The sequence below is a fragment of the Engystomops pustulosus genome, chromosome 10 (genome assembly GCF_040894005.1).
Source record: "Engystomops pustulosus chromosome 10, aEngPut4.maternal, whole genome shotgun sequence".
NCBI classification, from domain to species: Eukaryota; Metazoa; Chordata; class Amphibia; order Anura; family Leptodactylidae; genus Engystomops; species Engystomops pustulosus.
The window spans coordinates 2,101,199-2,116,608 of NC_092420.1; the positions used below are offsets into that span (position 1 = coordinate 2,101,199).

The 15,410-nt window shown below is 49.5% G+C and overlaps 1 protein-coding gene across 1 annotated transcript in view; it reads left to right on the forward strand.

The window, feature by feature from the left end:
* Positions 1-552: 552 nt before the first annotated feature.
* Positions 553-15,410, forward strand: part of LOC140103664 (uncharacterized) — a 34,160-nt gene continuing 19,302 nt past the window's right edge. The window contains exon 1 of the mRNA XM_072126843.1: positions 553-1,882. Coding sequence (XP_071982944.1) covers positions 553-1,882 — 1,330 coding nt within the window. The remainder of the gene's footprint in view (positions 1,883-15,410) is intronic.

Consider the following 15,410-nt stretch of genomic DNA (forward strand, 5'->3'; position numbering starts at 1 on the left):
CACTATATACTACAGTCATACCCACCCCTCACTATATACTACAGTCATACCCCCCTCTCACTATATACTACAGTCATACCCCCCCTCACTATATACTACAGTCATACCCACCCCCCCTCACTATATACTACAGTCATACCCCCCCTCACTATATACTACAGTCATACCCCCCCCTCACTATATACTACAGTCATACCCCCCCTCACTATATACTACAGTCATACCCTCCCCTCACTATATACTACAGTCATACCCCCCTCACTATATACTACAGTCATACCCCCCCTCACTATATACTACAGTCATACCCCCCCTCACTATATACTACAGTCATACCCCCCCTCACTATATACTACAGTCATACCCCCCCTCACTATATACTACAGTCATACCCCCCCTCACTATATACTACAGTCATACCCCCCCTCACTATATACTACAGTCATACCCTCCCCTCACTATATACTACAGTCATACCCCCCTCACTATATACTACATACCGTGCGCTCTCTGGACCCTCCTCCCGGTGAATCTCTCCTTCCCCTCTACACGATGATTTGCTGTGGATCTTCTGCTTTCTCTTCCCTCAGGACCAAAAGACTGAATCCCCTTCTCCAAGAGCTCATTCTGCTCCAGCACAGCAGACCGGAGCCAGACCCGACGCATCATCAGGTGCAGCACAGAGACATCGGGGAGGAAGACACAGACATCGGGGAGGAAGACACAGACATCGGGGAACAGGACAGAGACATCGGGGAGGACAGAGACATCGGGGAGAAGGACAGAGACATCGGGGAGGAAGACAGAGACATCGGGGAGGAAGACAGAGACATCGGGGAGGAAGACAGAGACATCGGGGAGGAAGACAGAGACATCGGGGAGGACAGAGACATCGGGGAGGAAGACAGAGACATCGGGGAGGAAGACAGAGACATCGGGGAGGAAGACAGAGACATCGGGGAGGAAGACACAGACATCGGGGAACAGGACAGAGACATCGGGGAGAAGGACAGAGACATCGGGGAGGAAGACAGAGACATCGGGGAGGAAGACAGAGACATCGGGGAGGAAGACACAGACATCGGGGAGGAAGACAGAGACATCGGGGAGGAAGACAGAGACATCGGGGAGGAAGACAGAGACATCGGGGAGGAAGACAGAGACATCGGGGAACAGGACAGAGACATCGGGGTGGAAGACAGAGACATCGGGGTGGAAGACAGAGACATCGGGGAGGAAGACACAGACATCGGGGTGGAAGACAGAGACATCGGGGTGGAAGACAGAGACATCGGGGTGGAAGACAGAGACATCGGGGAGGAAGACAGAGACATCGGGGAGGAAGACAGAGACATCGGGGAGGAAGACAGAGACATCGGGGTGGAAGACAGAGACATCGGGGTGGAAGACAGAGACATCGGGGTGGAAGACAGAGACATCGGGGAGGAAGACAGAGACATCGGGGAAGAAGACAGAGACATCGGGGAGAAGGACAGAGACATCGGGGAGGAAGACAGAGACATCGGGGAGGAAGACAGAGACATCGGGGAGGAAGACAGAGACATCGGGGAAGAAGACAGAGACATCGGGGAGAAGGACAGAGACATCGGGGAGGAAGACAGAGACTTCGGGGAGCAGGACAGAGACATCGGGGAGGAAGACAGAGACATCGGGGAGGAAGACACAGACATCGGGGAACAGGACAGAGACATAGGGAAGGGCAGAGACATCGGGGAGCAGGACAGAGACATCGGGGAGCAGGACAGAGGGATCCGGGAAACTTCAGAGGAAGAAGAGAAGAGGAGCCTGGGACAGCGCATCCAGGAGATCAGCACCAAGGACAGAGACATCGGGGAGACTGCAGCCCGGGCCGTGCAATCAGGTAAATCCGCTGTGTGTGAATGGGGGTCTCACAGCAGAAGATCCCGAGGTCTCAGACACTTGCTGAAAGCTCAGAGAGAAAGTTGCAGAGAAGAGAAGACAGGACAAGTTATATGAGGGGTTCAGCAGGAGAGGGGGGAAGGGCATGAAGGGTGAGGGGGCAGGAATCCTGACTATCCACTCAGGTACATTTGGGGTGCAGAGGGTTCACTGTGACAATGTTGGGTGCTGTGTAATTGCTGGGTGCTGTGTAATTGCTGGGTGCTGTGGCATTGCTGGGTGCTGTGGCATTGCTGGGTGCTGTGGCATTGTTGGGTGCTGTGGCATTGCTGGGTGCTGTGGCAATGGTGAGTGCTGTGGGATTGTTGGGTGCTGTGGCATTGCTGGGTGCTGTGGCATTGCTGGGTGCTGTGGCATTGTTGGGTGCTGTGGGATTGCTGGGTGCTGTGGCATTGCTGGGTGCTGTGGGATTGCTGGGTGCTGTGGCATTGCTGGATGCTGTGGCATTGCCGGGTGCTGTGGGATTGCTGGGTGCTTAGGCATTGCTGGGTGCTGTGGGATTGCTGGGTGCTGCAGCATTTCTGGGTGCTGTAGCATTGCTGGGTGCTGTGGTATTGCTGGGTGCTGTGGGATTGCTGGGTGCTGTAGCATTGCTGGGTCCTGTGGCATTGCTGGGTCCTGTGGCATTATTGGGTGCTGTGGGATTGCAGGGTCCTGTGGCATTGCAGGGTGCTGTGGCATTGCAGGGTGCTGTGGGATTTCTGGGTGCTGTGGGATTGCAGGGTGCTGTGGCATTGCTGGGTGCTGTGGCATTGCAGGGTGCTGTGGGATTTCTGGGTGCTGTGGCATTGCTGGGTGCTGTGGGATTGCTGGGTGCTGTGGCATGTTTGGGTGCTGTGGAATTACTGGGAGCTGTGGCATTGCTGGGTGCTGTGGAATTGCTGGGTGCTGTGGCATTGCTGGGTGCTGTGGAATTGCTGGGTGCTGTGGGATTGCTGGGTGCTGTGGCATTGCTGGGTGCTGTGGCATTGTTGGGTGCTGTGGCATTGTTGGATGCTGTGGGATTTCTGGGTGCTGTGGCATTGCTGGGTGCTGTGGCATTGTTGGGTGCTGTGGCATTGCTGGGTGCTGTGGCATTGCAGGGTGCTGTGGCATTGCAGGGTGCTGTGGCATTGTTGGGTGCTGTGGGATTTCTGGGTGCTGTGGAATTGCTGGGTGCTGTGGCATTGCTGGGTGCTGTGGCATTGCTGGGTGCTGTGGCATTTCTGGGTGCTGTGGCATTGCTGGGTGCTGGGCACGGCAGGGGATGACCTGTTATATTTAGCAGCATAGTTGGGGCTTGTGAGGTGAGGATAGATTACTGGGTCATATAAGTGGAAGGTGTTCTAGGTTGGCTTAGAGGCAAACTGATGCTATAGACACGAAACACCAGCTCTGTTAGGATCCAGAGAAGGATAACACAGCACAACACTCTGGGTACAAACTGCATACACCCTAATGACACCAAACACACACCCCACCATGTACCTACCCCAAGCTGCATGCACCCCACAATGTACTGACCTCATTATGCATGCACCCACAATGTACTGCCCCCCACACTGCATGCACCCCACAATCTACTGCCCCCACACTGCATGCACCCCACAATGTACTGCCCCCACACTGCATGCACCCCACAATGTACTGCCCCCACACTGCATGCACCCCACAATGTACTGACCTCATGCTGCATGCACCCACAATGTACTGCCCCCCACACTGCATGTACCCCACAATCTACTGCCCCCACACTGCATGCACCCCACCATGTACCTACCCCAAGCTGCATGCACCCCACAATGTACTGACCTCATTATGCATGCACCCACAATGTACTGCCCCCCACACTGCATGCACCCACAATGTACTGCCCCCCACACTGCATGCACCCCACAATGTACTGAGCCCACACTGCATGCACCCCACAATGTACTGAGCCCACACTGCATGCACCCCACAATGTACTGACCCCACACTGCATGCACCCCACAATGTACTGACCTCATGCTGCATGCACCCACAATGTACTGCTTCCCACACTGCATGCACCCCACAATGTACTGCCCCCACACTGCATGCACCCCACAATGTACTGACCCCACACTGCATGCACCCCACAATGTACTGAGCCCACACTGCATGCACCCCACAATGTACTGCCCCCCACACTGCATGCACCCCACAATGTACTGCCCCCACACTGCATGCACCCCACAATCTACTGTCCCCACACTGTATGCACCCCACAATGTACTGGCCCCACACTGCATGCACCCCACAATGTACTGAGCCCACACTGCATGCACCCCACAATGTACTGCCCCCCACACTGCATGCACCCCACAATGTACTGCCCCCACACTGCATGCACCCCACAATCTACTGCCCCCACACTGTATGCACCCCACAATGTACTGACCCCACACTGCATGCACCCCACAATCTACTGAGCCCACACTGCATGCACCCCACAATGTACTGCCCCCCACACTGCATGCACCCCACAATGTACTGCCCCCCACACTGCATGCACCCCACAATGTACTGCCCCCACACTGCATGCACCCCACAATGCACTGCCCCCACACTGCATGCACCCCACAATGTACTGCCCCCACACTGCATGCACCCCACAATGTACTGACCCCACACTGCATGCACCCCACAATGTACTGCCCCCACGCTGCATGCACCCCACAATGTACTGCCCCCACGCTGCATGCACCCCACAATGTACTGCCCCCACGCTGCATGCACCCCACAATGTACTGACCCCACGCTGCATGCACCCCACAATGTACTGACCCCACACTGCATGCACCCCACAATGTACTGCCCCCACGCTGCATGCACCCCACAATGTACTGCCCCCACGCTGCATGCACCCCACAATGTACTGCCCCCACGCTGCATGCACCACACAATGTACTGCCCCCCGCACAGCATGCACCCCACAATGTACTGACCCCCGCACTGCATGCACCCCACAATGTACTGACCTCACACTGCATGCACCCCACAATGTACTGACACCACACTCCATGCACCCCACAATCTACTGCCCCCACGCTGCATGCACCCCACAATCTACTGCCCCCACACTGTATGCACCCCACAATGTACTGCCCCCACACTGCATGGACCCCACAATGTACTGACCCCACACTGCATGCACCCCACAATGTACTGACCCCACACTGCATGCACCCCACAATGTACTGCCCCCACACTGTATGCACCCCACAATGTACTGCCCCCACACTGCATGCACCCCACAATGTACTGCCCCCACAATGTACTGCCCCCACGCTGCATGCACCCCACAATGTACTGCCCCCACGCTGCATGCACCCCACAATGTACTGACCCCACACTGCATGCACCCCACAATGTACTGACCCCACGCTGCATGCACCCCACAATGTACTGCCCCCACACTGCATGCACCCCACAATGTACTGCCCCCACGCTGCATGCACCCCACAATGTACTGACCCCACACTGCATGCACCCCACAATGTACTGACTTCACACTGCATGCACCCCACAATGTACTGCCCCCACGCTGCATGCACCCCACAATGTACTGACCCCACGCTGCATGCACCCCACAATGTACTGACCCCACACTGCATGCACCCCACAATGTACTGACTTCACACTGCATGCACCCCACAATGTACTGACACCACACTCCATGCACCCCACAATCTACTGCCCCCACGCTGCATGCACCCCACAATGTACTTCCCCCACGCTGCATGCACCCCACAATGTACTGACCCCACACTGCATGCACCCCACAATGTACTAACCCCACGCTGCATGCACCCCACAATGTACTGCCCCCACACTGTATGCACCCCACAATGTACTGACCCCACACTGCATGCACCCCACAATGTACTGCCCCCACGCTGCATGCACCCCACAATGTACTGACCTCACACTGTATGCACCCCACAATGTACTGACCCCACACTGCATGCACCCCACAATGTACTAACCCCACGCTGCATGCACCCCACAATGTACTGCCCCCACACTGTATGCACCCCACAATGTACTGACCCCACACTGCATGCACCCCACAATGTACTGCCCCCACGCTGCATGCACCCCACAATGTACTGACCTCACACTGTATGCACCCCATAATGTACTGACCCCACGCTGCATGCACCCCACAATGTACTGACCTCACACTGTATGCACCCCACAATGTACTGACCCCACACTGCATGCACCCCACAATGTACTGACCCCACACTGCATGCACCCCACAATGTACTGACCCCACACTGCATGCACCCCACAATGTACTAACCCCACACTGCATGCACCCCACAATGTACTGACCCCACGCTGCACGCACCCCACAATCCTCTAGTCACATACTGATGCACCGCTCACCCTACAATGACAGTACCCCAATACTGCCTATGCCTTATGTGCAGGCTTGTGATCCATAGTATCTGTACCCCACAATACTGTGAGCCTGCACCGTGTAGCGGCGGCTGCCATCTGTCTCCGGGCGCTGGGGCTGCCGCTCTCTGCGGGATACATCACATCTGGTTGTGTTGCTCTATTTTCCTCTCCGTGTACAAGTGTCTTGTCTGTGTCTTTCGTCTCTTTATATTGTATAATGTGCGGCGTCTCCTCCATCTGTTTGTCACTAATTACCAGAGAATTCTGCACTTTTCTTAAAGGTGATGTGTAATGTATGAGAAGGGGGAGGTCATGGAACATAGGACATGGAACATGGAACATAGGACATAGGACATAGGACATAGGACATAGGACATAGGACATGGAATATAGGACATAGGACATAGGACATGGGACATAGGACATGGAACATAGAACATAGAACATAGGACATAGGACATGGAACATAGGAAATGGAACATATGACAAAGAACATGGAACATAGAACATAGAACATAGGACATGGAACATAGGAAATGGAACATAGGACAAAGAACATAGGACATAGGACATAGGATATAGAACATAGGACATGGAACATGGAACATAGAACATGGAACATAGAACATGGAACATATGACATAGGACATAGGATATAGAACAAAGGACATAGAACATGGGGCATAGGACATAGGATATAGAACATAGGACATGGAACATGGAACATAGAACATGGAACATAGAACATGGAACATAGAACATGGAACATATGACATAGGACATAGGATATAGAACATAGGACATAGAACATGGGACATAGAACATGGGACATAGGACATAGGACATGGAACATAGAACATGGAACATAGAACATGGAACATAGAACATGGAACATATGACATAGGACATAGGATATAGAAAATAGGACATAGAACATGGGACATAGAACATGGGACCTAGGACATAGGACATGGAACATGGAACATAGAACATGGAACATAGAACATGGAACATAGAACATGGAACATATGACATAGGACATAGGATATAGAAAATAGGACATAGAACATGGGACATAGAACATGGGACATAGGACATAGGACATGGAACATGGAACATAGAACATGGAACATGGAACATAGAACATGGAACATAGGACATAGAACATAGTACATAGGACATAGGATATAGAACATAGGACATATGACATAGGATATAGAACATAGTACATAGGACATAGGATATAGAACATAGGACATATGACATAGGATATAGAACATAGGACATAGAACATGGGACATAGGACATAGGATATAGAACATAGGACATAGAACATGGAACAAGGAACATAGAACATGGAACATAGGACATAGGACATAGAACATAGGACATAGAACATGAAACATTGGATATGGAACTTTGGACATAGGATATAGGATATAGGGCATGGAACATAGAAGATTGGACAAAGAACAAGGGACATGGAACATAGGACACAGAACATAGGACATAGAACATAGGACATGGAACATAGGACATGGAACATAGGACATAGAACATGGGACATGGAACATAGGACATAGAACATAGGACATAGAACATAGGACATGGAACATAGGACATGGAACATAGGACATAGAACATGGGACATGGAACATAGGACATAGAACATAGGACATAGAACATAGGACATAGAACATAGGACATGGAACATAGGACATGGAACATAGGACATAGAACATGGGACATGGAACAAAGAACATGGGGTATAGAATATGGAACATAGAACATGGGGCAAATCACATAGTACATGGAAAATAGAACATTGAATATAGAACATAGAACATATAACATGGGGTATAGGACATAGAACATGTGGCACAGAACATAGGACTTATCACATAGGACTTATCACATAGAACATGGGACATAGAACATGGGACATAGTACATGGGAAATAGAACATGGGACATAGTACAAGGGACATAGAACGAGGAACATGGGACATATCACATAGAACAGGGAACATAGAACATAGAACATGGGACATAGAACATAGAACAGGGAACATAGAACATAGAACAGGGAACATAGAACATAGAACATGGGACATAGAACATAGAACAGGGAACATAGAACAGGCAGGTGACATCTTGGACACAGGTGTCGTGGTTTTATCTTAGAGGATTTTTGCATCCTCCTTCCCGGAGACCCCCCCCCCCCCCCCATCTCTGCCTCTTCCAGGATCTGGTTTCCATGGCTACTCAGCCCCCCTACCCCAGACAATGCTCGGAGCCTGTGTGTAGCATTTATATGGGGGATGAGGCCAGGAGCTGCTCAGTGTCACCCAGAGGTGCTGCTCCTGCAGGAGAAATAGAGGGGCCAAGTCATGCAAGAGTCACAGAGGAGGAGCCACAGGAGGCCGGGGAAGGTCACAGGTCATGCTTTCCCCTATTTCTAGAATCCAGTGTGAGATATGATCCCAGATAATCTTAATGGAAGACTAATGCTATCAATCCCTACGATGCTTCAAGTGCCAAAGGAAACATGAAACGAACAAATCGGTCAAACATAATCAAATTCATTTCCAGAGTGGAGGTTCGGGGCAGTAAGTCTGATCACATAGGAATTCAAAGAGAACCTGTCAGCCGGTGCGACCCTGAGACTGCAGCCAGTGTTATGTATAGCCCCTGGAGAGATATGTAATCTTCCCTCACACTGCTGTGCTCTGTGCTCTCTGCAGCCAGTGTTATGTATTGTCCCTGGAGAGATGTGTAATCATACCTCACACTGCTGTGCTCTGTGCTCTCTGCAGCCAGTGTTATGTATAGCCCCTGGAGAGATATGTAATCAGACCTCACACTGCTGTGCTCTGTGCTCTCTGCAGCCAGTGTTATGTATAGCCCCTGGAGAGATATGTAATCAGACCTCACACTGCTGTGCTCTGTGCTCTCTGCAGCCAGTGTTATGTACTGCCCCTGGAGAGATGTGTAATCAGACCTCACACTGCTGTGCTCTGTGCTCTCTGCAGCCAGTGTTATGTATAGCCCCTGGAGAGATATGTAATCAGACCTCACACTGCTGTGCTCTGTGCTCTCTGCAGCCAGTGTTATGTATTGTCCCTGGAGAGATGTGTAATCAGACCTCACACTGCTGTGCTCTGTGCTCTCTGCAGCCAGTGTTATGTATTGTCCCTGGAGAGATGTGTAATCAGACCTCACACTGCTGTGCTCTGTGCTCTCTGCAGCCAGTGTTATGTATTGTCCCTGGAGAGATGTGTAATCAGACCTCACACTGCTGTGCTCTGTGCTCTCTGCAGCCAGTGTTATGTATTGTCCCTGGAGAGATGTGTAATCAGACCTCACACTGCTGTGCTCTGTGCTCTCTGCAGCCAGTGTTATGTATTGTCCCTGGAGAGATGTGTAATCAGACCTCACACTGCTGTGCTCTGTGCTCTCTGCAGCCAATGTTATGTATTGTCCTCACACTGCTGTGCTCTGTGCTCTCTGCAGCCAGTGTTATGTATTGTCCCTTGAGAGATGTGTAATCAGACCTCACACTGCTGTGCTCTGTGCTCTCTGCAGCCAGTGTTATGTATTGTCCCTGGAGAGATGTGTAATCAGACCTCACACTGCTGTGCTCTGTGCTCTCTGCAGCCAGTGTTATGTATTGTCCCTGGAGAGATGTGTAATCAGACCTCACACTGCTGTGCTCTGTGCTCTCTGCAGCCAGTGTTATGTATTGTCCCTGGAGAGATGTGTAATCAGACCTCACACTGCTGTGCTCTGTGCTCTCTGCAGCCAGTGTTATGTATTGTCCCTGGAGAGATGTGTAATCAGACCTCACACTGCTGTGCCCTGTGCTCTCTGCAGCCAGTGTTATGTACTGTCCCTGGAGAGATGTGTAATCAGACCTCACACTGCTGTGCTCTGTGCTCTCTGCAGCCAGTGTTATGTACTGTCCCTGGAGAGATGTGTAATCAGACCTCACACTGCTGTGCTCTGTGCTCTCTGCAGCCAGTGTTATGTACTGTCCCTGGAGAGATGTGTAATCAGACCTCACACTGCTGTGCTCTGTGCTCTCTGCAGCCAGTGTTCTATATTGTCCCTGGAGAGATGTGTAATCAGACCTCACACTGCTGTGCTCTGTGCTCTCTGCAGCCATTGTAATGTATTGTCCCTGGAGAGATGTGTAATCAGACCTCACACTGCTGTACTCTGTGCTCTCTGCAGCCAGTGTTATGTACTGTCCCTGGCGAGATGTGTAATCAGACCTCACACTGCTGTGCTCTGTGCTCTCTGCAGCCAGTGTTATGTACTGTCCCTGGAAAGATGTGTAATCAGACCTCACACTGCTGTGCTCTGTGCTCTCTGCAGCCAGTGTTATGTATTGTCCCTGGAGAGATGTGTAATCAGACCTCACACTGCTTTGCTCTGTGCTCTCTGCAGCCAGTGTTAATTATTATCCCTGGAGAGATGTGTAATCAGACCTCACACTGCTGTGCTCTGTGCTCTCTGCAGCCAGTGTTATGTATTGTCCCTGGAGAGATGTGTCATCAGACCTCACACTGCTGTGCTCTGTGCTCTCTGCAGCCAGTGTTATGTATTGTCCCTGGAGAGATGTGTAATCAGACCTCACACTGCTTTGCTCTGTGCTCTCTGCAGCCAGTGTTATGTATTGTCCCTGGAGAGATGTGTAATCAGACCTCACACTGCTGTGCTCTGTGCTCTCTGCAGCCAGTGTTATGTATTGTCCTTGGAGAGATGTGTAATCAGACCTCACACTGCTGTGCTCTGTGCTCTCTGCAGCCAGTGTTATGTATTGTCCCTGGAGAGATGTGTAATCAGACCTCACACTGCTGTGCTCTGTGCTCTCTGCAGCCAGTGTTATGTATTGTCCCTGGAGAGATGTGTAATCAGACCTCACACTGCTGTGCTCTGTGCTCTCTGCAGCCAGTGTTATGTATTGTCCCTGGAGAGATGTGTAATCAGACCTCACACTGCTGTGCTCTGTGCTCTCTGCAGCCAGTGTTATGTATTGTCCCTGGAGAGATGTGTAATCAGACCTCACACTGCTGTGCTCTGTGCTCTCTGCAGCCAGTGTTATGTATTGTCCCTGGAGAGATGTGTAATCAGACCTCACACTGCTGTGCTCTGTGCTCTCTGCAGCCAGTGTTATGTATTGTCCCTGGAGAGATGTGTAATCAGACCTCACACTGCTGTGCTCTGTGCTCTCTGCAGCCAGTGTTATGTATTGTCCCTGGAGAGATGTGTAATCAGACCTCACACTGCTGTGCTCTGTGCTCAGGGGAAGATGCCCCTCATGATCTCTAAGATGCGGGAGAGGTCTATCCATCTCTCCTGCTGATTCCCAGAATCTAAAATAATAATAAGTTTTATAATTGTCTACGTCCTAACGCAGAGGATCCAACCATATACCAAGATGATAAGGAATTTGGTGGTTTATTTTTAACCCCAATAATAAGGGAGGATTATACACCACCACTAGAAGGTGATCACTACATACAGATTATACACCACCACTAGGGGGAGATCACTACATACAGATTATACACCACCACTAGGAGGAGCTCACTACATACAGATTATACACCACCACTAGGAGGAGATCACTACATACAGATTATACACCACCACTAGGGGGAGATCACTACATACACATTATACACCACCACTAGGAGGAGATCACTACATACACATTATACACCACCACTAGGGGGAGATCACTACATACAGATTATACACCACCACTAGGGGGAGATCACTACATACACATTATACACCACCACTAGGAGGAGATCACTACATACACATTATACACCACCACTAGGAGGAGATCACTACATACACATTATACACCACCACTAGGAGGAGATCACTACATACACATTATACATCACCACTAGGGGGAGATCACTACATACAGATTATACACCACCAGTAGGAGGAGATCACTACATACAGATTATACACCACCACTAGGGGGAGATCACTACATACAGATTATACACCACCACTAGGAGGAGCTCACTACATACAGATTATACACCACCACTAGGGGGAGATCACTACATACAGATTATACACCACCACTAGGAGGAGATCACTTCATACACATTATACACCACCACTAGGAGGAGATCACTACATACACATTATACACCACCACTAGGGGGAGATCACTACATACAGATTATACACCACCACTAGGAGGAGATCACTACATACACATTACACACCACCACTAGGAGGAGATCACTACATACAGATTATACACCACCACTAGGGGGAGATCACTACATACACATTATACACCACCACTAGGGGGAGATCACTACATACACATTATACACCACCACTAGGGGGAGATCACTACATACAGATTATACACCACCACTAGGGGGAGCTCACTACATACACATTATACACCACCACTAGGGGGAGATCACTACATACAGATTATACACCACCACTAGGGGGAGCTCACTACATACACATTATACACCACCACTAGGGGGAGATCACTACATACACATTATACACCACCACTAGGGGGAGATCACTACATACACATTATACACCACCACTAGGAGGAGATCACTACATACACATTATACACCACCACTAGGGGGAGATCACTACATACACATTATACACCACCACTAGGAGGAGATCACTACATACAGATTATACACCACCACTAGGGGGAGATCACTACATACACATTATACACCACCACTAGGGGGAGATCACTACATACAGATTATACACCACCACAAGGAGGAGATCACAACATACAGATTATACACCACCACTAGGAGGAGATCACTACATACAGATTATACACCACCACTAGGGGGAGATCACTACATACACATTATACACCACCACTAGGAGGAGATCACTACATACACATTATACATCACCACTAGGGAGAGATTACTACATACACATTATACACCACCACTAGGAGGAGATCACTACATACACATTATACACCACCACTAGGGGGAGATCACTACATACAGATTATACACCACCACTAGGAGGAGATCACTACATACACATTATACACCACCACTAGGAGGAGCTCACTACATACAGATTATACACCACCACTAGGAGGAGATCACTACATACACATTATACACCACCACTAGGAGGAGATCACTACATACACATTACACACCACCACTAGGAGGAGATCACTACATACAGATTATACACCACCACTAGGGGGAGATCACTACATACACATTATACACCACCACTAGGGGGAGATCACTACATACACATTATACACCACCACTAGGGGGAGATCACTACATACAGATTATACACCACCACTAGGGGGAGCTCACTACATACACATTATACACCACCACTAGGGGGAGATCACTACATACAGATTATACACCACCACTAGGGGGAGCTCACTACATACACATTATACACCACCACTAGGGGGAGCTCACTACATACACATTATACACCACCACTAGGGGGAGATCACTACATACACATTATACACCACCACTAGGAGGAGATCACTACATACACATTATACACCACCACTAGGGGGAGATCACTACATACACATTATACACCACCACTAGGAGGAGATCACTACATACAGATTATACACCACCACTAGGGGGAGATCACTACATACACATTATACACCACCACTAGGGGGAGATCACTACATACAGATTATACACCACCACTAGGAGGAGATCACAACATACAGATTATACACCACCACTAGGAGGAGATCACTACATACAGATGATACACCACCACTAGGGAGAGATCACTACATACACATTATACACCACCACTAGGAGGAGATCACTACATACAGATTATACACCACCACTAGGAGGAGATCACTACATACAGATTATACACCACCACTAGGAGGAGCTCACTACATACAGATTATACACCACCACTAGGAGGAGATCACTACATACACATTATACACCACCACTAGGAGGAGCTCACTACATACAGATTATACACCACCACTAGGAGGAGATCACTACATACAGATTATACACCACCACTAGGAGGAGATCACTACATACAGATTATACACCACCACTAGGGGGAGATCACTACATACACATTATACACCACCACTAGGGGGAGATCACTACATACAGATTATACACCACCACTAGGAGGAGATCACAACATACAGATTATACACCACCACTAGGAGGAGATCACTACATACAGATGATACACCACCACTAGGGAGAGATCACTACATACACATTATACACCACCACTAGGAGGAGATCACTACATACAGATTATACACCACCACTAGGAGGAGATCACTACATACAGATTATACACCACCACTAGGGGGAGATCACTACATACACATTATACACCACCACTAGGAGGAGATCACTACATACACATTATACACCACCACTAGGAGGAGATCACTACATACACATTATACACCACCACTAGGAGGAGATCACTACATACAGATTATACACCACCACTAGGAGGAGATCACTACATACACATTATACACCACCACTAGGAGGAGCTCACTACATACAGATTATACACCACCACTAGGAGGAGATCACTACATACAGATTATACACCACCACTAGGGGGAGATCACTACATACAGATTATACACCACCACTAGGAGGAGATCACTACATACAGATTATACACCACCACTAGGAGGAGATCACTACATACACATTATACACCACCACTAGGAGGAGCTCACTACATACAGATTATACACCACCACTAGGAGGAGCTCACTACATACAGATTATACACCACCACTAGGAGGAGATCACTACATACAGATTATACACCACCACTAGGAGGAGCTCACTACATACACATTATACACCACCACTAGGAGGAGCTCACTACATACAGATTATACACCACCACTAGGGGGAGATCACTACATACAGATTATACACCACCACTAGGAGGAGATCACTACATACACATTATACACCACCACTAGGAGGAGATCACTACATA